The following is a 27,525-nucleotide window of genomic DNA, read 5'->3' on the forward strand; positions in this document are numbered from 1 at the left end:
CTCATGAGTTTGCTAACTCTTCTTCAGCAAAGTGTGGATTTACTTCACCAATATTACAACCAACAGCGGAGACACATCATATACACACGGCAACAGGTACTGTTCACTAACAAGGTGACAGCGCCAACTACTGGCATACGTAATACAGCGTTTTTGGCCGCTTTCACGGATATGTGTAAACGCGAATCGTTTTGAAAACGCTGTAGTGTATACGTGAAACGTTTTAAAAACGCAAGGGAAAAACTTTTCCGTTTTTGACTACATCGGTGTCGTGTAAACGTAGCCTTAGGCTGCTTTTTGGACCTCCTATGTCTGACTGCTACAAAACTGTTAGTAAAATTAGGACTGGAAAAAAAAGCAGTGAAATGTTGCACACAATATAATGCTGTAAGGATGAAAATGTACTGCGATCACTCCAATAACACTGCAAGAAAGAGGCACGAACACTTTCGTACGAATAGAAGCGACGTTCCTAAGGGAAACCGTCATACTGCTCCGAGCGAGCGCGAGAAGATACGACCACCTTCAGCTCTTCAGTAGTACTTCACCTGTCTGGTCAGTATCACAAGTCCTTGAGAAACAGTAGTGACGTTGATTACGTAAATGTGAGCGATTTCCAGTAAGGGCACAAACCCTAAAACGAACCGAAAACATCCTCCTAAAGGTGAACGGCACAAACGAACATAAAAAATAAAAGCTAGTGCGTTCTCAGGATTTTCCAGAGAGAAAATTGTGGAACCAGGTGTTTGAAGGCTGTGGTTTCTCTTCAGAGGATTCAGGAATGAGGAACCGGGATGATGTGACTGATGTAGGGCTGCCAAGCGAACCGGTAAAGTTTTCCGCCTCTGGAGAATCCAGCTGCCAGGAACACTGGGGTTTGTAGCCTGTATTCAATGCATCGTCTTGGAAGTCGGCCTCGAATTCGATTTGGGGCTCGGCCGGACCTGCGACGGACTGCATTTGAGGCCTGTAACCTCCGCCACGGCATGCCCCCTGCGAGGAGGTGGGGCTCTGGATGCCCGCGTAGGTGATTTCAGTCTGTGTGGAGCCCACCGAGGCGGTCGAGGAACCGGAGGAGTCTGAGACCTGGTTACTGTGTGAGCCGTCACCGACCACCTGGTTGTAGTATCTCAGCAGGGCCGGTTCATCCGAGTCAGTGTCGACCTCGATGTTGTCGTTCTCAGACTCCTCCTCTTCCTCTGGGACCGGGAACAGGCCTTCCTTAGTGAAATCCCTCTCCGGATTCTCCACAATGTGGACCAGACTGTGAGGAGAGGGCTTCACATCCAGAGGACCCTAAACGCAAACAACAGCAAAGCAGTTTGAGTAATCATTTATGTTCGTAGCATTAGGTTTTTAGAAATAGTAATAGCGATTCCTGTCTTAGCGAACACTAATCGAGAAAGGTTTTACCTGTGGGGAGGACCAGTCTCCGGGTACTTTAGGTCCAGGGATTTCAGGATAGAAAGCTTTCTTTACCCTGGAATTACATAAATAAAACAAAACCATAAAGGCTACTGATTTACATCTATGTTGTTACATTGTATGTGTTGTATAACTAAAACGGTGTTAACTAAAACTGAAAAACAAAATGTTTTAAAATGTAATAATTTTTAATTGAAATAAACATTAAATTAAATATTAAAAACTTAATTTCAGTTTCACTTTTTATTTCAACCTAATTTTCTTTTAGTTTAAACTGAAGTACTACAATTAATAAAACTGAAACTGAAATTAAAATTAATAAAAACTAAATAGTCTAAAGCTAAAAGAAATGAAAATTAGTAAAACTAAAATGGAAAGTAATTATTCAAAATATGAATAAACGCTATATTAGTATATTAATGATATTAAAAATAACACTGTGCATCAGTAAGACTGAAAGAATACAGTCTGTTGTAGAACAAGTACTGTAGGAAAAAAAAACGTGTGACCCTGGACCACAAAACCAGTCATAAGGGTACATTTTTTGAAAATGAGATTTATACATCATCTGAAAGCTGAATAAATAAGCTTTCCATTGATGTATGGTTTGTTATGATAGGCCATCTGAGGGTGCAAAAAAAATCTAAATATTGAGAAAATCACCTTTAAAGTTGTCCAAATGAAGTTCTTAGCAATGCATATTACTAATCAAAAATGAAGTTTTGATATATTTACGGTAGGAAATTTACAAAATATCTTTATGGCACATGATCTTTACTTAATATCCTAATGATTTTTGGCATAAAAGAAAAATCAATAATTTTGACCCATACAATGTATTTTTGGCTATTGCTACAAATATACCCCAGCGACTTAAGACTGCTTTTGTGCTCCAGGGTCACATATATCATTTCAGTTAGCTGCCAAGGCAACATTTCTAATTTTAAAAAGTAGTAGTTTTTGAAATACTAAAATTACTAAAACGAAAACTGAAAACTCAAAAACAAAAAAACATAAAAATAAAAACTTTTAATTTTTAATAAACACTACATTAAGTTAACACTGACGTGAGAACACAATTATAGCACACATACTATCAAGCCATTTTGGTCAAAATAACTTGATTTAGTGGATTTTTTAAAATTATTTAACTTGATGGAAATGCTAACCCTAAAGCACAACAGTCTCTCTTACGTAGCAGCAAAAGATAAAAACTTAAACTTATTTTATTTCAGTTAGCTGCCAGGGCAATATTCCTCATTATAAAAGTTGTACTAAAATAACTCAAATGGAAATAAAAATTGACAAATTAAAAAAAAAAAAACTAACTACTAAACATGAGGAAACAAAATTACTAAAACTTAAAATGGACAATATAATAATAGAAACTAATTCAAATTTTAATAATCAATATATTAGTATATATTACTAAAATAACAATGACTTGTGTTGATCAGTAAGGCAGAAACAACAGTCTGTTGCTGTAGCTCACACTGCAAGCCATTTAGGTTGAATTGATTTGATTTAGTGGGTTTTGGAAATTATTTAACTTAATGGAAATGCTTTTAAAGCCCATTAATAAAGTCCTACCACTCTCTCTTCTTGTAGCAGCAGATGCTGATGAGGATGAGACAGCAGAACATGATTCCCAACGGCACAAGAATGCCAACAAACAACATGTCGGCAGCTGGATGAACACAGAAAAGCAGACGTTTAGGAGAACTATATAATGCAATTTGTTATCTGCAATATCAAAACAATCTAATCTAAATTACAAAGTCACTAGTTGTTCTATATTAATGTAAAAAAAGAAATCTATAAACGAGTGTTGACTTTAATATAAAATCAGCTACAGAACAATGACAGAATATTTGAAAGAATGTCATCATTTCTTACTGTCCATCTCTATTTTAATGTCCACAGTCGACCCTGCATCCTCCCCAGCTGAGGTGTAGGCCTTCACTACGAACTTATAAGAGCTCGGAGACAAACCCTTTACCCTGTACGACTGTACTTCAGGATCAGAGATATTAGCTAGGAACACAACCACACAATTATTAAAATATACAAGGGATAAGATTTACATCATTACAATTTTTGCAAGAGAGAAAAAAATATGCTTTAATATTTTTATTTATATACATTTCTATGTGTGAAAGTGCTAACCAATGAGATCCAGATGTGCAGCATTTGCCAGGTAGACGGTGTATCCGCGTATGAAGCCTCTCTGGTGTTCCATCGCGGTGGCTTTCCAAGACAGCAGCACATCAGAGCCAGTCTGACTGGGTGACAGCTCACTAACCGACTGTGAAGGAACTACAGAAGATCCAGCAAAAGAAAGAATAGATTCACATACAAACAGTCAAAAACAGACTAAATCTAGCAGTGATTTATGTCATCTTGACATCATGAAGTCAAAATCGGAGTTTTGTGGCTTTTAATCCATGTCTGCCAGCTTTGAGGTCATTGATATGTGAGTGTACTCCTAAAAGTTGACAAAATAAACACTGCAGATGCTGTATAAATATAAGTATGCTCAGGGTACATACTAATTTGAGTAAAATAAAATGCTGTCTAAAATGAAATGTCTCCTCCTCCTAAGCTATAAATATCTAAATATTAATATTTTCTTGTTTTGTTTAATATTTAATAGTAGCAGTACTAGTAACTAGTACAGTAGTAGTAATAATAATAATACAGTCATCAGTTGAGCGAATGCTCCCCTTTTCCATCCATCATGTGGATATAAAGGTAAGATTTGTTTTATTCGTGTCCTCATTGATTTTGTTCATTCACATGTCAAGTGTGGTGAAATATTACATTAGTAATATTTCTTATTTTAATATTTGTAGTAATAACAGCTGTTGTCATCATATTGCTATATAATTACAAACTATTTGTTTCAAGTCTTGCAGCCCTACAAACAATCACACACCTGGGGCCAGTTGCATAAACTTTGCCTCTATGTTAAGAAAGTGTCTTAAGTACTAGGAGTTATCCAAAGGGTAATCAGTCTTATTTTTGGATTCAACTAATCTACACTTTTATGTAAAAAAAATATGACTAGTCTTATTGGATGACTAACTTGTAAGACTAGTCTAAAGCTTTTATGCAACTGGCCACTGGATCTTTTTTTTTTTTTATTGTATTTAAATCACAATTGTAATGTTTTTAATCAGAAAAATCATAATTAAAAAAAATAAAATTGGTGGATTAACCTTTCCAGTAAATGCATGAATACAATATTCACATAAGCAACGGCTTGTTTGTGTTTTACATAAAGCTACCATTCATTTGCCGCTGCAACAAGTTTAATGGTTTGCTAATATTTTTGTCCTGTTGACAAGTGACCTGTAAGCAGAGAAATGCTGTGGAATTCACAGTAAAGGCCCTACTGTATGTGTGAAAGTGCCTTATGAGCGGTGAACAGCAATGTTTCTCTTACTCATTTCCTGGGAGTATCCCTGCCATCTCTGCAGCAGCGTAGGAGCGCCGGTCGAGAGAGAGTACACGGATACGGTGTACCTCACTCCTGCCACCAGAGAGTCTGAAATCAACAGAAACTAATAATCAGTGAAGTGCACAGAGAAAGCATGCAGTCGTAGTGTAAACAAAGCATGAAGAAATGCAAATTCCAGTAGGTTTCCACTATGTGTGGTGTAAAGTTCTCTCGAAAGTATGTGGACACTTAAGTCACACATTTTAAAAATGAATACCATTGCATCAGATGACTAAATAATAAAACAAATGGCATTTATTTTAAAGCACAAGAACTGACCATTAAAACAATCATCAAAACACCCAATAAATAAATAAATTCAATAACAGTGAGTGAAGATGATGAAGAACAGCGAAGTTAGTGTAAAGAAACGATCCTGCAGCATTTGAGTGCAGATGTTTTAGTATTTTTTTTTATCTATGCAATGCCATTCAGGTATTATTAAAGGGATAGTTCACCCAAAAATGAAAATTTGATGTTTATCTGCTTACCCCCAGGGCATCCAAGATGTAGGTGACTTTGTTTCTTCAGTAGAACACAAACAAAGATTTTTAACTCAAACCGTTGTAGTCTGTCAGTCATATAATGGAAGTGAACGGGAATCACGACTTTGAGAGTCAAAAAAACATACACAAACAAAACCAAATTAAACCCTGCAGCTCGTGACGATACATTGATGTGTAAAGACACGAAACGATCGGTCTGTGCAAGAAACTGAACAGTATTTATATCGTTTTTTACCTCTGATTCACACAATGTCCGAACTGTTCGAACTGTCCTGAACAGATCGCAGACTTATAAGTGCATTACTTATAAGTCCACCTATCTCTCAAATGGACCATTGACGTCGTAATTGAGATTGTAGATAGAGTGTCAATGGTCTATTTGAGAGATAGGTGGCGGTAATGCACTTATAAGTCTGCGATCTGTCGTAAAGCAAGAAGAAGAAGAAGACGTGTCACGTGCCGGCTGAAGAAGAAGACGCGAACGCGCTCAGGACAGTTCGGACATTGTGGTGAATCAGAGGTAAAAAACGATATAAATACTGTTCAGTTTCTTGCACAGACCGATTGTTTCGTGTCTTTACATCAATCGACTTTACACATGTTTTTTTTTACTCAAAGCCGTGATTCCCATTCACTTCCATTATATGACTGACAGACTGCAACGGTTTGAGTTAAAAAAATCTTTGTTTGTGTTCTACTGAAGAAACAAAGTCATCTACATCTTGGATGCCCTGGGGGTAAGCAGATAAACATCAATTTTTTATTTTTGGGTGAACTATCCCTTTAAGTGTCCAAATACTTTCAATTATCACTGTATTCACTAAAATAATTTATTTGATTAATTGATTTAATCAATTAATTTAAAAGACTCACCTGAGTTCACTGTGAAGCTGCAGTCTGATTCTGGAACTTTCTTCCAGTCAACGGGGCAGAGTCCACTGCAGCCGGTCGGGACCCACTCCACAGCGTACCCATTGCTCGCATTGAGATTAGGCTGCCAGGAGAGGACAAATGATCCATTTGTGCCGAGCAGCTTAGACACAGACAGCTGGGAATCTACAGGAAAGGAGATCACAGACAACGCATGGAGTGTAACACTAGTCTGAATTAGCTGCCTTGTTGTTTATTACAGCTATCAATGGATTAAAACAGTTAACTGCGATATATAGCAATTAGTGCCAAAGTTCCACTAAAGAAACTTTAATAACTAAACATTTTAATGAATAATTAACAGTTATCTAGTTTATTTAAATTTAATTTACACATAAAACAGCCATTAAGAAGGGCTTTCTTGGATTATTTTTGTCATTTTTCCATTTATCTACTGAAGTAAACTAAAGGTTGTGACAATTCTGACCAGTCAGAAAACACACAGAATAAAGTCAACCAGTTTTAATGACAAAACAACCATGTTCAATTCTTTTTAATGCCAATGGCACTAAACATTTATTTAAACTTCAAAATTGATTAACTTTAGCTTCAACTTTAGCCCCATTGTTTTTAAATAAATGGGTTCTTAATAATAATAATTATTATTATTGTTATTATTATTAATTATGTTTTTAATAATATTATTACAGAAATAAAAACATGTACTTTTTAATTATTTAATAATAATGATACTATTAAAGAACACATAATACATACAATATATAAAAATTACTTATATTATTAATATATAAAAATACATTTAAATATATTAATTTATAATGGGTGTGTGTGATTTTTTAAAATTATTATTAATAATAATAATAATAATAAAATAACAGCAAACCCAACAGCAACAACAAATAACACACAACACATATATACAGACACTGTATAATGTGTGTATAAGTATAATAAATACATTCAAACTGGTTTTAAGTATATTAGCATAAATATATTTATTATATATTATATATTAGCTAAATATATTTATATAAAGTTTATAACATTTTTAAACTTTATATAATAAAATATAGAAAAACATCAAATATGATTCACAAAACAACAGTTTAATAGCCTAGCAGCTGAAGGATGAAATGGCTCCCTGTACCTGCTCTGTATGCTGGTGTGGTCACAGTGGAAGGCTGAGAGAGACCAGCTGGGTTTCGTGCTGCCACGGCAACGGTGATGTCACTGCTGTTGTTAGGGATGATGGGATAGCTGAAGTTCCCAGGAGGAACAGAAACCGGTGTCCTCCCATCCTCCTCCGCTGAGCTCTGAGAAACTTCGTAGCCGACTAATGCGCCGTGACTTTTTCTCATGGACAGAGGCTGAATGAAAAGAGGCACATGGCACCATGTTTATTAATAAGAATAACATTATTCAATTTTATGGGTGCAGTCGCATTTTATATCCTAGATGACGGCAAACGTAAAGCTGTTCTTACTTTCCAAAAAACACGTCCTGTGTTACTGCTGTCCATCCTGATCCAGACATCAAGAGCATCAGGACCTGAAAATAAACTTTGTTATAGATCTATATAAAGTTAATATACAATAAACATAAAATGATGTAGAAAAGCAAGCTATGAATGACATGAGCTTAGTGTATTGGAGTTTTTGCACTGACCACTAGGCCACAGTTTTAATTAAACTGTAAATATCTGAGATGTCGTATGTGGCGTTTAATTTTCTGCAAGTTATTTTAACTACTCACGGTCCATTTTAGTGTGGATCCTGTAGGGGGCGCTCTCATTCCCCCACTTCCAGAAACTGTGCTTAGAGCCGCAGCGCAAAGTCACAGTGTAGTCCACATCTGGCCACAAACTCTCCAGCACCACAGAAGATAAACCTGGACCACTGTAGTTACGCTACAGACACAGACAGAGAGAGAAATATCAGCTGATCGCCTTACAAATCAGTAGCTATTTATTACACAGTCGTCTTCTTACATGCAATCGGTTATATGATGATTTTGATGGGTTAAACTGATTTTTGATGAATGCAGTGAGTTACAAAACATCACTGCCAAGATGGCTTAAAGAACAGTTTGAAATGAGCATAAAAAAAACAATGGGGAAAACAATTATTGCAGTGAAAACGTACCCAAAATTATTGTTATAATTTATTTATCTCTCATATTATTTCAAACCTGTACAGTCAGCAATTCTGAAAAAGTATACCTATCTATCAATCTATCTATCCTTTTAATGCCATATCAGCAATGGCTTGGCAAATATTTAAATAAATTGTATACAAACATTTAATAATATTAATTTACAAACAAACAAATACATTTCAATTACTTAAAATCTTTTAATCTGATAAACAAATCATACTTTGCCAGGAAAATCCTTTTAAGAAAAAAATGTTTGTAATTGGAAAAATATATTGAAAAACAGCAAGCATGAATTATGTTCAGCCCTATGAAATCAGTTTTATTTTTTCCTAAATTCCATTTAATTTTTTTCCAAATTCTGTTTTAATTTTTCTGGATTCTGCTTTTCCATTTTAATTTTTCTGGACTCTATTTTGATGGCTAAAATAAATTTGAGCAAATCAAAAAGCATATCTAATTAATTGAAATCATGAAACGTATGCAATTTAGCAACAATTTATAAAAAATAAAATTAATAAAATGACATCTTTTGGGCCCTATTAAAATACATGTTTTCTTACATTTTGTTTATTTTATTTTATTTTATTTTATTACCAAATTCTGTCTTCCGTTTTAATTTTTCTAAATTTGTGCTTAATTTTCTAAAGCCACAAAATAGGTTTATGTAAAGAACAAACTTTAAAATTTAAGTCATTATTCAAATACATGTGCATTATTGGGACAGAGGGAAAATTTTTCAGTGAATGAATAAAAATTACAAAGCTATTGTATTACTTTAGGCAACTTTCACGGTGCTTTTATTGAACTTCTTGAGAGTCATGTGTTTTTCTTTTTTGATTTGTCATGACCACTTAAAATCCTCAAGATCTTGGCATACAAGCCGTTTTCTGTTGTTTTTTTTACTTGAGTAAATGTCAGTAAATGATGTTAGAAGTTTCATTTTCGGGTGAACTATCCCTTTAACTCCAAGACCACACCAAAAACAAACAGGGTTCTGGGAGCTGAAAGTTGAGCAGCGAACTTACCGTGCTGGAAAGTTCATGGGCGAAGAGCTGCAGCTGGCAGACCATCTCCAGCTTTTTATACGCTGCCACAGACCAGCTCCACTGCAGTGTGGCACTCCACGCCTCGACTTCAACCACTGTCACATTCACTGGAGCCAACAGATGTACTGGAAGAGAGACAAAAACCATCACAAGAGTTCACAATCATGAGAATATTAAGACACTCGCTCTGACTCTATTTATAATGTAGATATACTCATTGAAACGGAACATGGATTGAAAATGCGGTACCGCGGTCAGTGAGTTGGGCCGAGTCAGTGAGCTGGACTGTTCCAAGAGGATTTCGAGCCACCAGAGTCCAGCTCTCCTCCCAGACCTTCGAGCCACACCACCATGTCTTCCTTTCATTAGCCTCCAAACAGTCCCTGTGGATAGAAATATGCCTTATAAAATCATATTCATTATTTAATCATATATAGACTTTCATTTATTCAGACAAGAAATTGTGATATTTATATTAAAACATTAATGGGCATCTTGGATTAGCAGTAAACATATACATAACACAAATATGCAGCAAATCAAGCATATTAGAATGAATTCAGAAGGATCATGTGACATGTGGAATAATGGCATGTGGAGTAAAAGTAAAACTTCAGCTTTGACTCACAGGAATAAATTACATTTCAAAATATATTCAAATAGAAAATAGTTATTTGACACTGTAATAATATTTCACAATATTACTCTTTTAGTGTATTTTTGATCAACTAAATGCAGCCTTGATGAGCAGAAGAAACTTCTTTTAAAACATATATTTAAAAAAAATCTTAATTATTCCAAGTTTCTGGTCTAGCCGGTATGGTATGTACATTTATTAGAATTAATTATTATAATAATAAATAATTATTAAATATCTCATATTAACTTCTACATAATCACAATAGTTAATATCTTAATTGTTTCTATTTTATATAAAAACATACATACAAAATGATATTGATATAATCTCACCAGAAGAAATGGTATAATCATTTCATTAGAACATTAATGGAATTCTTGGATTAGCAGTAAAAATATACATTGCATTACACAAGTATCCTTTTCCATCTCATTTAATGTGGTTTGCTGTTTGGGGATCTTTTTATGTACCGAGGACATTCTGGTACCAAGAGCCAAATGGGATAGCGTATGTGCGGTCAGTGGTTCTTGTGTAGTGTGTTTCTTGCCTTCCATTAAGGGTGTATTTAGTGCGGCTGCGCTTCATTCTCAAGCGAGTGTCTCGTCCTTTCTTCCAAGAACATTCTGCGGATGCCAGGTCCCGCGTCTCGCAGACCAAGCCCTCATCGCCCGGCGGATCTGCAACAATTACATACAACAAAGCCACATGCAAGTCGCTCTTTAACATCTAGTGCCAGTCATTATGCTAAAAATGAACACTCAAATGTTCCTGCTTTCTGAAGTTGTATGTGCATTTCACAGTGCTGGACTGAAGTTTATAGAGCTTATATATCGTAACATTTTAGCAAACCGCTTATGAAAATAAATACCTAGTAGAAAAACTACAGCCACTTTCATTCATATAGCCTCTTTCATGAAATGCAAACAGGACCCAATGTTTGGACTCAATTTGGGAAAAAAAGAAACAGAATAATAAAATGGTATATACAATTATAAAAAAAAACATTTTTTTTTTAATTAATAATATTATTATTTTGTCACTTTTGATTAAAAACAGCAGGATAAAAGTATTAATTTAAATATATATATATATATATATATAGTGCCTTGCGAAAGTATTCATTTTTTTCACTTTTTGTTATGTTGTAGCCTTATGTTAAACTGCTTTAAATTACTTTTTTTCCACATCAATCTTAACGCTGTTTGAAAATTCTTTTGAACTTTTTATTTAATCAAAGAATCCTGAAAAAATGTATTTAAGTAAATGCTTTGTACATTTTAAGCAGCAACTGTTTTCAACATTAATAATATAGAATTTATTTTAGAACCAAATTGGCAGAGTTATTTCTACAGGATCATGTGACAAAGACTGGAGTAATGATGCTGAAAATTCAGTTTTGCATCACAGGAATACATTACACTTTTTTGATCAAATAAACGCGGCCTTGGCAAACATTTAAAAAATATTTTTTTTAAAGTCTTACCAACCCTATACTTTTGAGTGTATGTAAATTAATTATGATGTATGATATAATGATAATGTATAATATAAATTACCTGAAATATATTTATGATATATGATATAAATATATGATATAACGTATGATATCAATTTCTTTATATTATAGTATTTTATATATTAGAATTAAACTCACAGCCTACAAACACCACAGCTCCTGTGAGGGTCAACCTTTGGGAACAGCAGATCACGTTGGTGCCCGTGTTGCCCGATGCTGGCTGGTTGGTTACTGTGATGGCATACGTTCTTCTGCTCAGTCGTGTGGCGCTCATCTCCTGACGCCCGTACATCATTTCTTTGAAATCGTCCTTCTCCTTAACAATGCAGCAGAAGGTCATGTTACTGCCCACAGGAACCACTTTATCTTGGGGAAACATGAAAGACTCAGACTTCTCAGGAATATCCGACCCTAGAGACAAAAGGATGAGATTTCATAAGTTTGGCATATGGTTTAAATAATGACAGGGCTCGACAATAAAGACTGCCCGATGTCGCGGTGCAAGCGTGAAAGACGTTCGGGACAGTAGACGGATTTGTCACTTGCCCGATCGGGCCACTGCAGCGTCGTCACAAACTTTTATAATTTGCATGTGTTTTTAAGCCTTGTTAAAATAAAATTTCAAGCGATTAAAAAGTATTTGTGCGCGAAAGACAACTCCATTCAGTACTCGCGTGCTGTGTTCTGTGTGAACACAACAGCGCGCTCACAGACAGCCGCGTCTCTGACACGCGCGAGCCGCCTGAACGGACAAATACTTACAAAAGTAGCCTATGTCAAAATACCCATCTTGCCAAGTAACTTGTAAGATTTATTAATGATTAATCTATATTTAATTTATACACTGGTGTACAGATGCACCGATCGACAGTCCATTTTTGTGACTATCTTCCGTTCAGTGCTTGCACACAAACTGCACTGCATTTATTTTCCCAAAGGCTATTTGTGTGGAAATATTACGTTATTATTACAATTAGTCTGTAAACGGCCGTTAACAGAGGCCAGAGACTATGAAGTCGGACACAAAGAGGAGAAAATATTGTAGCAGTCAGAGCAAGATCACTGTTCACGATGCGCAAAATATAGGAAGGAAATCCAAACATTGAATTTTATATGAATGCGTTTCTGAGGGGAACTGGCTGTTTTTAGAGCTAGGGATGGGGAGTCGACTCTGAATAGCACTAGAGTCGGAGTCGACTCCAGCACTGGAATCGACTCTCGGTGTCGACTCCGAAATCGCTAATGTCTTCACTGATTCTTAAATCCCTATAGTGCATGCATGGTAGTTGAGTGCTGTATTATATCAGCAAAGAGTGAACGAAATTAAGGGAGGATCCGTTTGCGGTGCAGTCCGTGTGCGGTTCGTAGCCTATGCGGTGCAGAAGCAGCACTGGCTCAGTGTGCTTGCTCAGTGCACTATGACCCGCGGCTAATACCACCATTAGCCTATTTTGATTTCAAATTTCTCTCACCATAGTGATTATCTTTTCACACAGTAATACTATCTTTCATAGACATTCATGTTTAAGAGCAATATTATTAAATGCATTTTACTTCTGTACTTATATATATATTAAGTTTATATATTACCATGCTCATGCAAGTGGCAAAACATGTAAACACAGCCTACGGTCAACTTTCCTTACGTTAAAAGGTAGTAGGCTATCACAATTTTAAATTAAAACTTACCATTAACAGAAACAGCCGTCTCGTGCCCTTTTATTTTTTTTACAAGCAACGTTAACCCTGCTGGTCATAAAAATAACTTTTTCTAACTCCACGAGTGCCATCGGTTACAATGTTTATCTGAAAGTCTAGGGTACTTTTCCTTGCTTTACCCCTATAGCTAAAAGTACTTTAATTAGCCGATATGCATTTATGGTGCAATTAATACATTTCGTATCAATCCGTGTACATTTTTAACGTGAGCAATGCACTGTAACTTTAATTCAGCTTGTGCAGCACAGCAAAAATAGACTGGGTGAGGAAACGATCGCTGCGATGCTGCAAACGCACCGCTCGGAACGCATCGAGTGAATGCTCAACATGGGAAAGGAAAAAAACACGCACTGCAAACGGAGTATATGTGAAACAGGTGTGGAGTAAATGTAGTTTGTAATTATACAGTCTAATAAAAATCGAACATTGCACATGTATTGTTTTTTTCTCCAATTCATGATTAAAATGCAGTAGCTGCTTCTAATTTCAAATGGTTATGAAAAATCAAGGTGCAACACAGAGTGAAGAACATGCAAATGTTATTTTATATGTGATTTTTCAATTTCTGTAACTGAACATACTACAAACATAACCTAAAGCATCATTTCATTCATCTTTGTGCTATAGGCCTATATTTAATTGTGCTATTACTTGTAATTTGTTCATTTGTTTTTATTTACTGACTGTCACTTGTCTTTAATAATGTTTAAACTTTATGTTTATTTTTGGCTAGTGATTTTTGCAGTGGTATCGAAATTGAAATAGAGAATTGTAAAATCTAATTGGTATCTAAAATATTGGTGTCATATAAGCTTATTTATTAGAACACAAGATAAGATCAAAAACAATGATAACAGCAACTATTTTATTTTTTGTGGCAGGGCCAGTGAAAATGTTTGGCAGGGCAAGTAAAAATTTGACAGTAGAAAAAATCCTTAGCGTTGATCCCTGAACGACTTTCATTTTGCTTTAAAGAGGAAATGTTTTTTAGTGCATCCAAAGAAATTGGATTCCCAAGTATAGTTTTCAAAACAAGAACTCCAAACGTAAAAAGAAAACTATATGGTACGAAATTAGATCACTGCCATTATAATCAACGGATATGTCTGCATTTAAAGGCCAGCTTCTATTTTCGTCACACTGCACAGTTACTCCAGCGACTTTAGTTTCCCGGTCTGTCTGAAGTAAAGGGTTTTAAATACCATATTTATGAATTAATTAACAAATAAAACTCATGGTATAAATTTAAATAACTTCTTACTGACATAACAGATGGATAAAGACTTGCTTTGGATGCTGAAATAAGTTCCCAAAACAAGGGCCACAAAGTGCTATGTTTGTTAGTGGGCTGGTTTTGAGAAAAGTTTCAGGACCAGCACCATTTCGGAAGTGCTTTAGTACCTGGAATGGTCTGAAGGGGGCTCCACTGGCTGACCGACTGCTGGTTTCGTGCTCTGATGCGTGCAGAATGAGAAGTGCACTCCAAGGGTAAGGGTGAGTGCCAGGTCCAACTATGCAGTCCTGTCACAGGATCTGCTTTAACTGCCACCGTCTCCTACAAATTAAAAAAGAAAATTGACATTTATGCATTTGGCAGATGATTTTATCCAAAGTGACTTATATTGCGCTCAGTTCATGCATGCCCTGGAAATGGAACTCACGGCTTTGGTGTTGCTAGCGTCATGCTCTACATTTTGAAAACCATACAGCTGAATTGATCCTGAACATCTTAAAATCAGCATTCCCAACGCAATTTACTTGCATATCAATATTTAGTGACAAGCATAGGTCGATAGATAGCTTTGTACTTTGTCTTTTGGTCCAATTTTCAAATATTTTATCGATTCAAATCAAAGTCACCTCATTGCTGGTTGGTTTGGTTCATGGCTTACACTTTTTAAATCCCTATAGAAAAAAAAAGTACAAAAAAATACTTCCAGGCAGCTGAAAAAGTGGACAGGCACTTTGCAACTTTTGCAATATTTGGAGTTGAATGCGAGTTTGCGGAGGATTGTGGACGATCTGCTCCTTTACATTTTTGAGGCGGCTTTTTGACCAGGATGTGGAGACTCAAAGTCAAATTTGCTTTTCAGAACATCTCAAAATATCCCTTAAAGCTTCTTTTTTTTTTTACAATTGTTATTAGCTATTATCGCGTGAAACTGTTTGTGTTAACTATTGGAGATATATTTTAAAAAAGCTACATTACCTACAACAACAGCTTAAAACTATGACTAAACAGCTTGATTTGGGCTATTGGTTCACATTATTTTCCTGCCAGCCTAGATGAAAATTTGGTTAAAGTTATTTGTTTTTTATTAAAGATTTGGAATAACTTCTGCATTGTAAACAAATACATATTTATTTCATGGTGACTTATGAATATTCTGCATCAAATACATCTTAGATCTATCAAGAGTCTGTGGCATGTTGTCGATTACCACAGGAAGTCATTTCGACTCGTCCCTCAGTTAAAAGGGAACAGTAATGCAATTACAATAAAAAGCCAGCAGACGTTATTTTCTGTGGTAATCAACATGCTGTCGAGAGAGATGCATTTAACCCTGACAATTCCTTTAAGGGCTGAGATGCAATAATAAATCATCCCAATAAGAAAAAGATTTTGCAATATGGAAAAACAAACACTGACTAACAAATTTCAAAACAAGTTAGATATGAGTGTTACTGCTATCATCACATATATGTCTGAGCTCTTTAATCACAGTTGGTGACTCATACAAGACATGAAAACATTGATCGGAGAAACTGGTTCCAGAGTATTTGCATTTAATCTCTTGTTATTGAACTGAAGGTGGAACCGTTTTGTAATAGGATGTTCCTAAAAGGATTCCCAGCATTCAGTGCTTTATGGCACACATCCAAATGCATATTTCAACACCAGCTAACTGCGACACAGATTAACAGTTGAAATGACAAATGCAGGGATGTAAGAGCGCTTACATTCAGCACCACATTCATGAGCTCGGTGTGGAAAATCTCAAGGTCAAAAAGCGACGAGTCACTCTGCCATGTCAAAGAAAGAGTCTGTGCAGGTAAATCAGGACTTAGGGTTAAACCACGAGGCACAGGAAGTTCACCCACACCTGTCACATTACAAAGAGGGAGAAGAGACATGACTAAAGGATTCATTTCATTTGTTAAATCCTGGCATATACTTATAATGAATTAAACCAGCTGTAAAATGTGTGATTATTCGATCCACTACGATTGTTGGTGGTCAGATGATGCAAAGTGATATTGAGGTTTCAGAGCAAATAATAAGGAGTTTGAAGAGACAGCTCCTTTCAGTAAATACAATACTATTCAAAAGTTAAGATAATTTTTCGAAGAAATTAATACTTTTATTCAGCAACGGAACATTAAATTGATCAAAAGTGGCAGTAAATGCATCTATGATCTTACTAACATTTTTATTTTGAAAAACAATAAGAAGGATCATGTGACACTGAAGACTGGAGTAATGATGCTGAAAACTCAGCTTTGCATCACAGAAATAAATTACATTAAAATATATTCAAATAGAAAACCGTTATTCTAAACTGCACTTATTTCAAAAACATTTTTAAAAAATCTCACCAACTCCAAACTTTTGAACTGAATAAAATATATTAATACATTTAACTGTGGATGTTAAAACCAGTTCCGAAATGTTTCATTAATGTCACATAATCCAAGTTAAACCTGGAGTGACTAAGCAGAATTCTCAAAAACGTCTTGATCAATCTTGATGACACTCACCATTCTGTCCGAGGGAGCGTTTGACCCTGAGGCTCAGCAACAGCGCCAGAGTCACCCAGCCCTGCATGCTGACCAAACTGGAACCGCTTACAGAAACAACAGAATACTCGAGACCTGGAGAACAGAACTCACACCTACAACAAATCACAAAAACATGAGATTAAAGTTCTAAATAAAATAATAAAATTAGAATAAAACTCTTCTATTTTGTAAAAATGATGTGTTCAGGAGAGTTAAATGTAATCTGGAAACAAAAGTCAATAACAGCTTGCAATTGTAAACAATTAATTTGCATATACTGATTAAACTTATTTTTTTCTCAATTTCTCTTTATCACTAAACATTTTGAATGACACAAACGTTTCGCGTGTATCTCACAAAAACATGCTGGGGTCAAATTTCACTCCAAAACCCAAAGAAATATGAACAGGAAATTACTGCATAAAGACAACAAAGCCTGTTTTTAGGACCATTCTGTTTTTTAGGACCATTAACACATTTTCCCATTCAAATTCTCTATATTACATTCATATTATGTAATATAATGTCATATAATGTTTTATCTTAAAAGGTGCAGTAAGCAGTTTCTGAGAAACACTTTGCATACAGCTAATACCTAAGATTTCAATATCTCTGGAACTGAACCATATCCACCTTATTTTTCCCGTAAGAGCAGGCCATATGTACATTTTATGGTTCTGGCTTCTGGTATCATCCACGTCTAGCTATTTTTAGCTGTACAAAACAACTCGTTTTGCTGCTTGATATTGCAAATTTGTGAGTCTACCATATTATTTTACTATATTATCTTAATTATGAACACGCTGGTTTGTAGTGCAAACAGTTTTACCATTCATTCAGCCACATTTCACTATAGTGGCTAATGAACCGTAAGTCTCACCCATAGGTGGATAGGACCTTGAAAATAAAGATACCAACAAAACAAAAAAAGTTTGTTAAAAACCAAAATCCAACAGGATATTAAGTTGACCTTAAATGAGAACCATGCAAACTTTCGTGGGGAACTGTCACCATTGGCATATAATGCAACAAAGATTAAGTCAACAGATTTTACTTAAAGACCTACCAATTTCAGTGTAAAAAAAAAAATGATGCTGCCATCCAAAGTTATTTTTATCTTCAAATCTCAGGTGAGATTGTCATTTTGAACCCCATCTACAAAATAGTAGGTTACTCAGTAAATATTGATCCATGACATTTAATACTTGGAATTTCATCACTATTTATGTTTGGTTTTCTTTAGAAAAAATATTAACAAAATCAAACATTTGAGCTGGGGAAGTTTCTGAAATTTGGTTCTTTTGACACGCAAGGACTTGCTTGCCTGATTGTAAACCTTTTTTTCCCCAGTTATTTTCCTTGACCTTTCCCTCTTTAGTAATGTCTCTTTCTACAAATGCCTTTATACAAATCTCCTGCTTGCTCACTCTCTCTCCTCCCCGTCACGAGTGTAAATGCCCCTATGAAATTATCTTTTTAGTTGTTGATTTATTTATTATTTGAGTTATCATCATCACACAATTATCAACAGTGCTTCTCACAAATCGCTTACTGTACCTTACTTACCGCTACCACTGGTATCCTATTATTCCCTGAAAAACCAGAATTTCCAGTCCTCACCTGTTTTTTCAACCATAAATCAGAAACAAAACACCTAACTGAGATTTATATTATGACTTTTTGATTGACTGTAAAATTATACTGGCATTCTGGGACAGGCATTAAGGTGATTTAGATCCTATCCGTCTAACCGTCAACAATTTTGTTTATTTAAACAGAGAATTATCTTAGTTAATGCCAGTAAAGTATGGAGTGCCGCAAGGATCCGTCTTCGGCTCTATGCTATTTTCCAACATACAAGCATCCCCTTAAAAATATTATTAGAAAAACATGGGATTAGTTAACATTGTTATGCAGATAATATATAGTTATATATATAAATGATTGGATGACAATGTTTTTCTATTAAATTTGGATAAGAATATATTAGACTACAGGACCAAAAACCTGCACACAGAAGCTCTTAAAAATCAATTTGCAACTAGAAGTATGTACTGTTATTTCTTCCTCTACAGCCAAAGACCTGGGTGTTTTATTATTCAACTGCTTGGTTTTTGAAAATCATTAATTTACATGTTACAAAAACAGCCTTGTTCCATCTTAGAAACATTGCCAAGTTATGGAACATGTTATCTGTTTCTAATTCAGAACAGCTAGTTCATACATTCATGACCTCTAGGCTGGATTATTGTAATGCACTACTAGATGGTTGTCCTGCATCCTCAATAAGCAAGCTACAGTTAGTCTTGGTCAAGACCAGGTCAAGAAAATATGATCATATCACCTCATTGTTATCATCTCTACATTGGATACCATTGGTTAAGTTCCACATTGACTACAAAGTATTACAGCTTACTTATAAGCCCCAAAATAATTTAGCTCCAGTGTATTTACCAGATCTTTTATCACGCTACAATTAGGGTTGGGTACAGAAACCCAGTACCAATATGGCACCGGTACCTATGTAACCGTTATGTACTAGAACCGAATCCGAATGCAGATTTCGGTGCCTCATTTCGGTGCCATGCCTGAGCGATCGATTGAAATATTTGTCGGATATATAAACGGATGTAAGAAACATCATTGCGGCACCGCACGTGAAAAATAATTTCCCGACTGAGAAAATGCACTTGAACTCAAGTCGGAAAGGTCTAATAATACAAATCCAACACATCTTTGTAGTAACGAGAGTGTCCATGTTGTTTTCACATTCCGGCTTAAAAGCACAACTCGGGAAATGAGAGCATCCGAGGAGCGCGTGAATGCAGTAATTACACTTGCTCTGATGGCAGCAGGGTAGCCTTCCGTTAACTAAGCTAAACATGCTTAAATTAAAATGCCTAAAGCTAAACCTCCCTTGTATTCACATTTCTAAACCTGTTGTCCAACAAAAGAGAAAATTATAACCTTTTTACTCCACAACACCAGTCAAATGCTTCCTTTTGTGATCTGATGAGGCCATTCTACCTATGATAAAACTTTCATGGACTTCTACATTAACTGTTCCCTCCTGGTGGAATGACCTGCCCAGCTCAATCCAAGCAGCGGAGTCCTTAATATTTTCAAGAAACGGCTGAAAACACATCTCTTTCATCTTCATTTGACCCTCTAACTCTAGCACTCTCTATTCTAATGCTACTTCTAATTTTATCTGCTTGGTTTTTTTTTTATTAAAAAACTTGACCCTCTAACATTTGCACTCTCTATTCTAGTTCTATTCTAATGGCCAATCCATCATTTTTGGGGGGGATTTTTTATTTCTTTTTTAATAAGTATCGGTTCAGGCACCGGAACCGTTTTAAAAGTATCGATTTGGGACCGGTATCGAAAAAAACCCAAACGATACCCAACCCTAGCTACAATCACACTTTTTAATGTCACAAAACTCTGGACTCTAAAGCAATTTTGCAAGTGGTTTCTAAACTCTGCAATAGCCTTTCTGATAATCTTCAGGGCTCAGACACACTCTCCCAGTTTAAATCCAGATTAAAGTTGCATCTCTTTAGCCAAGCATTCACATACAGTAACGCTTCTCATAACTTGTGCTGTAGTTATATCGGATCAAATGCACATGATTATCTTTTGTTTGAAATGTTATGAACAGCAGCTACAGCATGCAGGTTGCTAGTTTGAGGAAATGCAACAGGAACGAGTGCAATTGACAAGTTGATGAGTTGATTTATCTGTGTTTTAAATATACCTCTGGTCCAAGAGCTTTTTAGATGGATGCCTAAACTTTTGAGGTAGGGTAGGAATATGCTGTGTTTTTCACCAACTGGCAAAATACTATAGGGAAAATAATCAGAGGGCGGAATCACGTACAGCAAAACAAAAAGTAGAAAACAAGTATGTGGAGAAACAGGTATGTGAATTTAGCATTAAATTAAATTAAATTATAATTAAGCGCTATACAAATAAATACGAATTAAATTTAGGAATGCAAATTTGATCGAACAAGCCCTTTCATGTGTAGATATGTTTTCAGGTGTTAGCATGACATTCATAAATGGCCTGAGGCAGAAAAAATGTGGCACGATGTTGGTTCGCATCATGAGCATCTTATCAGCGCAGGACATTCCAAAGTGAATTCACAAGGGCGTAAATACAGAATACATCACATTCTTATGAAAGATTAAATTAGCAAAGCTGCAGCTCCTACTTCTAAATCAAGACCATAAAAAGAAAAACACATGAAAACAGAAACTAAATAACTAGATGTTTGTTTTTTACATTTTTTGCAAGAATGCTAGACATAGTGGTTGGAAGGGCTTTGTTCACTGTATTTGTGCAATCAAGGTCTGAGGTCTTCTGAGCGGCTTTTAGCACATTTCTATGTGGTTTCTAGGAAGTTACTTACTGGTTTCAATACAGCACATGTTTGAGGAAATATACGTCTGTAGCACTAATGTTGTGGATGAGTTACACACCACAGTTTAATGCTTAACAAGTTTTAGCAAGGCTCACCGACTACCAATCTAACAGATTCAGCAATCTGCACCAGCCAAGGTATTTGTTTTTTTTTGCAAAATGGATCACAAACAGGCACAGGGTGAAGCTGCAGCTCATATGACAGATCTGGTCTTGGGTACCGATGCCAAATGTAGGTTTAAACAAGCCTCCAAGCACAGTCCCTCCCATAAACGAATCCCCAAACACCACCTCATACTGAAACTGAAGCCATTTCACTTTTCCAGTAAACTGAAGCCTGAAAAAAAATACTGTATGCAAGAAAAAGAAACAGTTTAGAAGTCACGAAAGAAGAAGAAAAAATAAATATTTTTTGAAGAATAGCAAATTCTGGCTATTCATTTGGCTATTCTGCCAGAATAACCGATAAACATATTTAGTGGTGATTCTTGCCTTAGCAAACATCATCACTTTTGCTCAAACTCTGAGCAAAAATGTAAGCAAACCCCTAAACCCAAGAAATTATTTCAGCATGTTAGCAGTCCAGCACTGAACTAAACAATAGACCAATGCATATCTAGAGACCAGAATATTACAGGACACTATGAAAGCAACCACCCAGAACACTCATCATCGTTTGCACATGCAAGCACCACTCACGTTTTCTTCAAAAAACATAAAAATCTTGTTTTGGATGGAAAAACAAACTAATCAATTAGTAAGGATGACTAGATATTTTCTTATGTATTTTTAATTATGGCACTCTAAATGAATAGTTTGCACTGTAAAACATTGGAACAGACATTAAGACAACCCATCAACTAGTTTTCCATATAAAAAGCATGTTTTCAAATAACACATAGGCCTATCCTTTGTGAACAGGATTCTCAATATTAACTTTAGATCAGGTCAGGGAACCATGCGCCTGTAACGGTAAAACAGACCATCACGTGTGTGTTTGCAGACCTTGTTTGCGGTTTTGTTAGAGAGCTCACAATGGTCTTGCTGACAGATCTCTTTAATCCTCCACCGGCTGGAACTGCCAGGGGGCAAAGAACAGGAAAACAGATATGATTTTTATTTATTTTTTTACCGAAACAAGGACTGGAAAACAATACCGCTTCACCTAGAAAACCCAGGCTCACTGCCAGCTCATTTCCTTGCATCACCAACATAAAGTCATGATTGGAAGGAATCTGAGATATAATACATGTTTACAGTCTGAAAGGTTACCGCATTTCTCATAGATTCATCATATCGCTCTAATCATCCAAATATAACAGCCCACGCATGCCCAAACCTCGGCAGAGCGTTGGAATTCAGTGTTTGCATTGGCAGAAATGGTGGGTCTTCCGTGAAGTGTGAAACTTCAGTGTACAATGAGAATGTTGTATCAAATGTTTGGACAGTTACAATACGGTGAAACATGCAAGCTATATGCTACTCACAAGTTTTAGTTTAACTACATTCAAGCTACCATTACAAAAAGTAGTTAGTAATAATGCAAAAAAAGTTATTAGTATATTGATGATATTTATGGAGACAATAACTATACAAAAAAAAAAAAGCAAAAACAGTGTAGAGCTCAAGGTGACTCGAACCAGCAAATGAAATGGTCACAATAAATATATTCTTCAACTTACTACATCTGACAATCCTGTAAATTCCTAAAATTTTTATTTTTTAGTTCAGCGCTGATTACATTTCAACACAAATAAAGCTGAAATAAAATAAAACAAATATAAGATCAAAAATTGAACTAAATGAAAATTTGAAATGTTGCCTCGGCAACTAACAGAAATTAGCTTAAGACAAAGAACTAAAATAAACAGGAAATAAAAATCAAACTAAAATAAAAAAAAATTAAACAAATATTTAAAAAACTAATAAAAATAACTAAAGCACAAAACTAATACTAAAAATCAAACTAAAATTAAAATAAAAACTGAAATGACAAAAATAAAAGCTTATTCAAGTTATAATTAGAGATGCACCGATCGATCGGCCAGTCTCACTTCTTTCCGATTTCGAGCCGATCCGTTTTGTTACCAGCTGCACAGGCAATAACGTCAGCCGCGCATTCTCACTCTCATCTCTCCGACGACCTCTTCTCTCACACACGTCTCATTCGCTCCGGTTAAATAGTGCTTGTATTGCGCATTATTTGAGTCATTCCCACAGGTTTCGTGCTTATACCAAACGCGCGCACACCACCCGCTCAGTCTCAAACAGCTTGTGAGCCACAAATACCAAAATGACTAACTGCGCTAAAACGTTCAAATACATAAAAAATTATCTCAAAATGCCCGTTTTGGCGAGTATCCAGTTAAACAGTCAGTTTTCTGCTCTTGACTGAATAAGTTTTATAAATTTAATGGTAAGCATTGATCTGTATTTAATTTTTACAATGAAGACTACAGACATTTAAGTATTCAAATGTAAAATAACACTGGATGTGTTATTTTACATTTGATTACTTTAATTTCTGTAGTATTTCTTAACTGAATAAAAACTTACTTAACCTAAAAAACTTAGTTTCATAGCTTTCTTTATTCTATTGCATTTATTTGTGCTGTTGTTTGCAAATAGTATATAGGCCTAACTAATACTAAACACCGGCACTAAACAGCCTTCAACAAATAAAACTAGAAACACTAAATCAGTATTTAACTATAAATACTAGGGCCTGTACCATGATGGTGGCTGAACAAACTTGGGGTTACAGGATTAGTTTTGAGTTGACAAAACCAAACCAGTCCAATCCGGCTTTGTTGGTACCATGAAGCTGATCATCCATTTTCTCGGTCAAGTCAGGCTTGATCCTGAGTTAATGGAGCACGTGCACATGAAAGTGTGACATCAGTAATGAACATCCAATCACATGCCTTGAAACTGTGATTCACTTCTTGTGAGAGAGTCAGTGCGATTCACTACCAAAGAATAAAAGACTGAACAAGTCCCTATTGCAGACTTGGATGTTTGGGGTGGGTGATGAAGTAAAAGTTGTACAGTTAGTTTATAGAGTAGATAATATTTATAGGTATAAAAACACTTGTTTGAATGTCATGTTTAAAGCTATTGATTCTAAAACTTATATTACATATTATCTATATGTTTATATTAATTTAAAATAAAAGCTTAATAATTACTATTAAACTAAGCTAGCTTGTATAATGGATTAAGGGTATAATAATTATATCATATAAAATAATAAAAAATAATAATCATCTCTAAAAATCAGACAATTTTATCTTTAAAAATGTTTTTCTATGTAGCGTCCTTTAATTTGGAGTAAGAGAAACTGGGGGAGTGGCTTTACTGCGTCGGAGATGCGTCACTTTGCTTGAAGCTGATTGGTCAAATTTCGGTTTGAGATCTCTAAACCAGAACATAACCTGCCCCAGAGCAGGTTAGCTGTGGAGTGTAAGTTACTAAGGCAATGAATGCCGCTAAAAGCCAAGCCACGTTCATGATACCTAAAACAAAGGATTGGTGCAAACTAAACTTAAACTTACCGGGCTAGCCAGCTAAACCGGCTTCATGGTACAGGCCCCTGGTTGTGCTACCAAAAAAGCCACACATTTAAAAAGAACCTGTGTGTCTGCATTAAAGCTGGTGGGAAAACTAAAAGGAGAATAATTTGCAGCTGTGAATCTGAGCTTAGAACATTTCTCTGGAATCCATGAAGGCTCTGACAGAATTCTTATGTGGCATCATCTTTTATATGCATTTTTATATGACCTATGAACAAATGCCCTTCTTTCCCACCCAGCACTTTTAAACATGCTGTGAACAATGACAATCTGTCCAGAACAGAGCGCTGTAATGGCTTCCTTCCTCCCATATCTCACAGACCTACACAACTGAATGAGTCTCACTGATTCATAAGACCCTTAAACCGGAAAAGACAGGAAGAATGTCGCAATTCAAAGGTTTACCACATTTTACTTGAAACAGACCAAATTACAAACTGTAAATAAGGGTGACCAGTGTTGTTATTGTTAATTAAATCTATTAAAAATGTTTTTATTAAATGAAATAAATATGAAATATAACAAAATATAAATATTAGATGAAAACTTTTTAAAATGTAAAAAAATATTAAAACTTGTAAAGTTATTTTGCTTAAGTTAAAGTATTCAAATTATTCAAATGAAAAAAAAAAATAAAAATAAAAATATATATATAAAAAGAAAAGGTTAATTCAAAATATTTATAAATACAATAATAGTATATAATACTAAAATAACCCTAAGGATGACCAAAATTCTGAGGTTCACCTTAAACACAACAAAGTATATACAATTATAATAAACAACGGTGTACTAAAAAAGACCCACTCAATTAATTGACACAGAGACTCAAAAAATCTTGAACACCGAGATCTCCGACATCATATTACTACAGGGACAGTCCACCAGAAAATGAAATCCTGTCATAATTTACTCATTTTCATGTCGCTCCAAAAATGTAGGACTCAGAGATGTTTGGCATAATGACCGTTTCAGTCGCTATTCACTTTTCACTTTCAAGAAATTCAAGTAAATGGTGACTGAGGCTGTCAGTCGATAACATTCTGCCAAACATCTCAATCTTCCTGAGTAAACCATGACAGAATATTTAGGTTTCAGACCACAAGATCAAGACTCCACTTCTGCTAATTATGGACTGCGGGATCGGTTTACTAACAGTTCAAAGGACCTCATATGTACAAAATTGTTGTGTAATAACTTACTGATTCATACAGTCAACATAAGCAATGGTAAAAGGTGTATCATTAGTGGAAATTGTCCTGTAATTGTTGAATCAGAAAATAACCTTCCATTGTAACATTCACAACAATGCTATCAAATCACCTCATGGGACTGGTATATAGCAAAAGTGAATCTCACTTTACATGAACTAATAAACCAGTTCAATGGTACTGCCGTGCACCTAGAAGTACTAGGCTACTTAAATACTATGGACATGAGTACAGCAATCATTCAGTACAAGGTGTTGCCATCTGATCTGACACCATCACTGTACTATGGCACACCACAGTTTTTTCTTTTTTAGAAGTGGCGGAGTGATTAATTGATGGAAATGCTTGAAAATACAATTTATATTGTTTTTATTTAAGCAATAAATGGTAATACGTGTATTGGGTAACTTGGACAGTACAAGATATCCTGGGTTAAAACATGAACTGATAAACACAAACACACACACACACAAACAAACGGTTTACAATAAATCATTTACCAAAACAGCACAGGAACGAAACACACACACACACACACACACAACTATGAAATAGCTATTTAAATATAAATACCTTTCCTAAAATATTCACTATATATATAGAAAAGTATAGAGGCCTTGCTGAGAATAACAAACCAGCCAATTTAAACAAATAATTTTCATTTCATTCACTTCATTTGGTTAAAACAGTTAGAAAACAGCTAAATTCAAATGCCTCGAACGGAATGGTCTTGTCCAGTATTACCACGAAAGCTAAAGTTACTCTAACTAATCTTATAAATAGCTTTACGTTATGAATTTCACCGCGAAACATCTCAGTATGTCAACTGAAATTCTAGTATAACTCGATATATTCAGAAAACAAAAACACAAACGTCACGAGTCGATACAGATAACTGGCAGCATTTCTGACGTTAAAAAAACAAGCATATTCCCAAACTGTTACCTGGATGTTTTAATATCCTTATGTCTTCGAAATCACCCGGTTATATCCATTAAATGAGCGTTTAATTTAATGGCAGCACATGGCCTTCCACACGGGTCTCTAAACTGGGGGAACCGAGCCGGATTCCCAGAATCGCTCCTGAATTGGATCGAAGCGATGAACTAACCGTTTATTATGCGACAAAACCCTGCTT

At 35.3% G+C, this 27,525-nt stretch overlaps 1 protein-coding gene across 1 annotated transcript; it reads right to left on the reverse strand.

Annotated features, from left to right (window-relative positions):
• LOC107704172 (leukemia inhibitory factor receptor-like) lies at positions 1 to 27,466 on the reverse strand. Its single transcript, XM_016507056.1, has 18 exons — positions 27,333 to 27,466; positions 17,156 to 17,289; positions 16,358 to 16,500; positions 14,798 to 14,951; positions 11,816 to 12,088; positions 10,709 to 10,838; positions 9,771 to 9,904; positions 9,501 to 9,646; positions 8,074 to 8,227; positions 7,805 to 7,869; positions 7,469 to 7,688; positions 6,304 to 6,486; positions 4,871 to 4,972; positions 3,592 to 3,741; positions 3,322 to 3,459; positions 3,016 to 3,112; positions 1,414 to 1,480; positions 1 to 1,296 (listed from the first exon to the last, which is right to left on the reverse strand). Exons 2-18 carry the CDS (start codon positions 17,220 to 17,222, stop codon positions 709 to 711), a joined length of 2,811 nt encoding a protein of 936 aa, XP_016362542.1. The 5' UTR covers positions 17,223 to 17,289; positions 27,333 to 27,466; the 3' UTR covers positions 1 to 708.
• Between the last annotated feature and the right edge of the window lie 59 nt (positions 27,467 to 27,525).

This window comes from Sinocyclocheilus anshuiensis, unplaced genomic scaffold (genome assembly GCF_001515605.1).
Source record: "Sinocyclocheilus anshuiensis isolate Anshui unplaced genomic scaffold, SAMN03320099.WGS_v1.1 scaffold117, whole genome shotgun sequence".
NCBI lineage: Eukaryota > Metazoa > Chordata > Actinopteri > Cypriniformes > Cyprinidae > Sinocyclocheilus > Sinocyclocheilus anshuiensis.

Coding starts and splice junctions, on each gene's coding strand:
- LOC107704172 (XM_016507056.1), bottom strand. CDS start 17,222: ATGCAGGGCTGGGTGACTCTGGCGCTGTTGCTGAGCCTCAGGGTCAAA. Junction 7,870..8,073: donor GATCCACACTAAAATGGACC/GTGAGTAGTTAA, acceptor GTTTATTTTCAG/GTCCTGATGCTCTTGATGTC. Junction 3,460..3,591: donor TGCACATCTGGATCTCATTG/GTTAGCACTTTC, acceptor TTGTGTTCCTAG/CTAATATCTCTGATCCTGAA.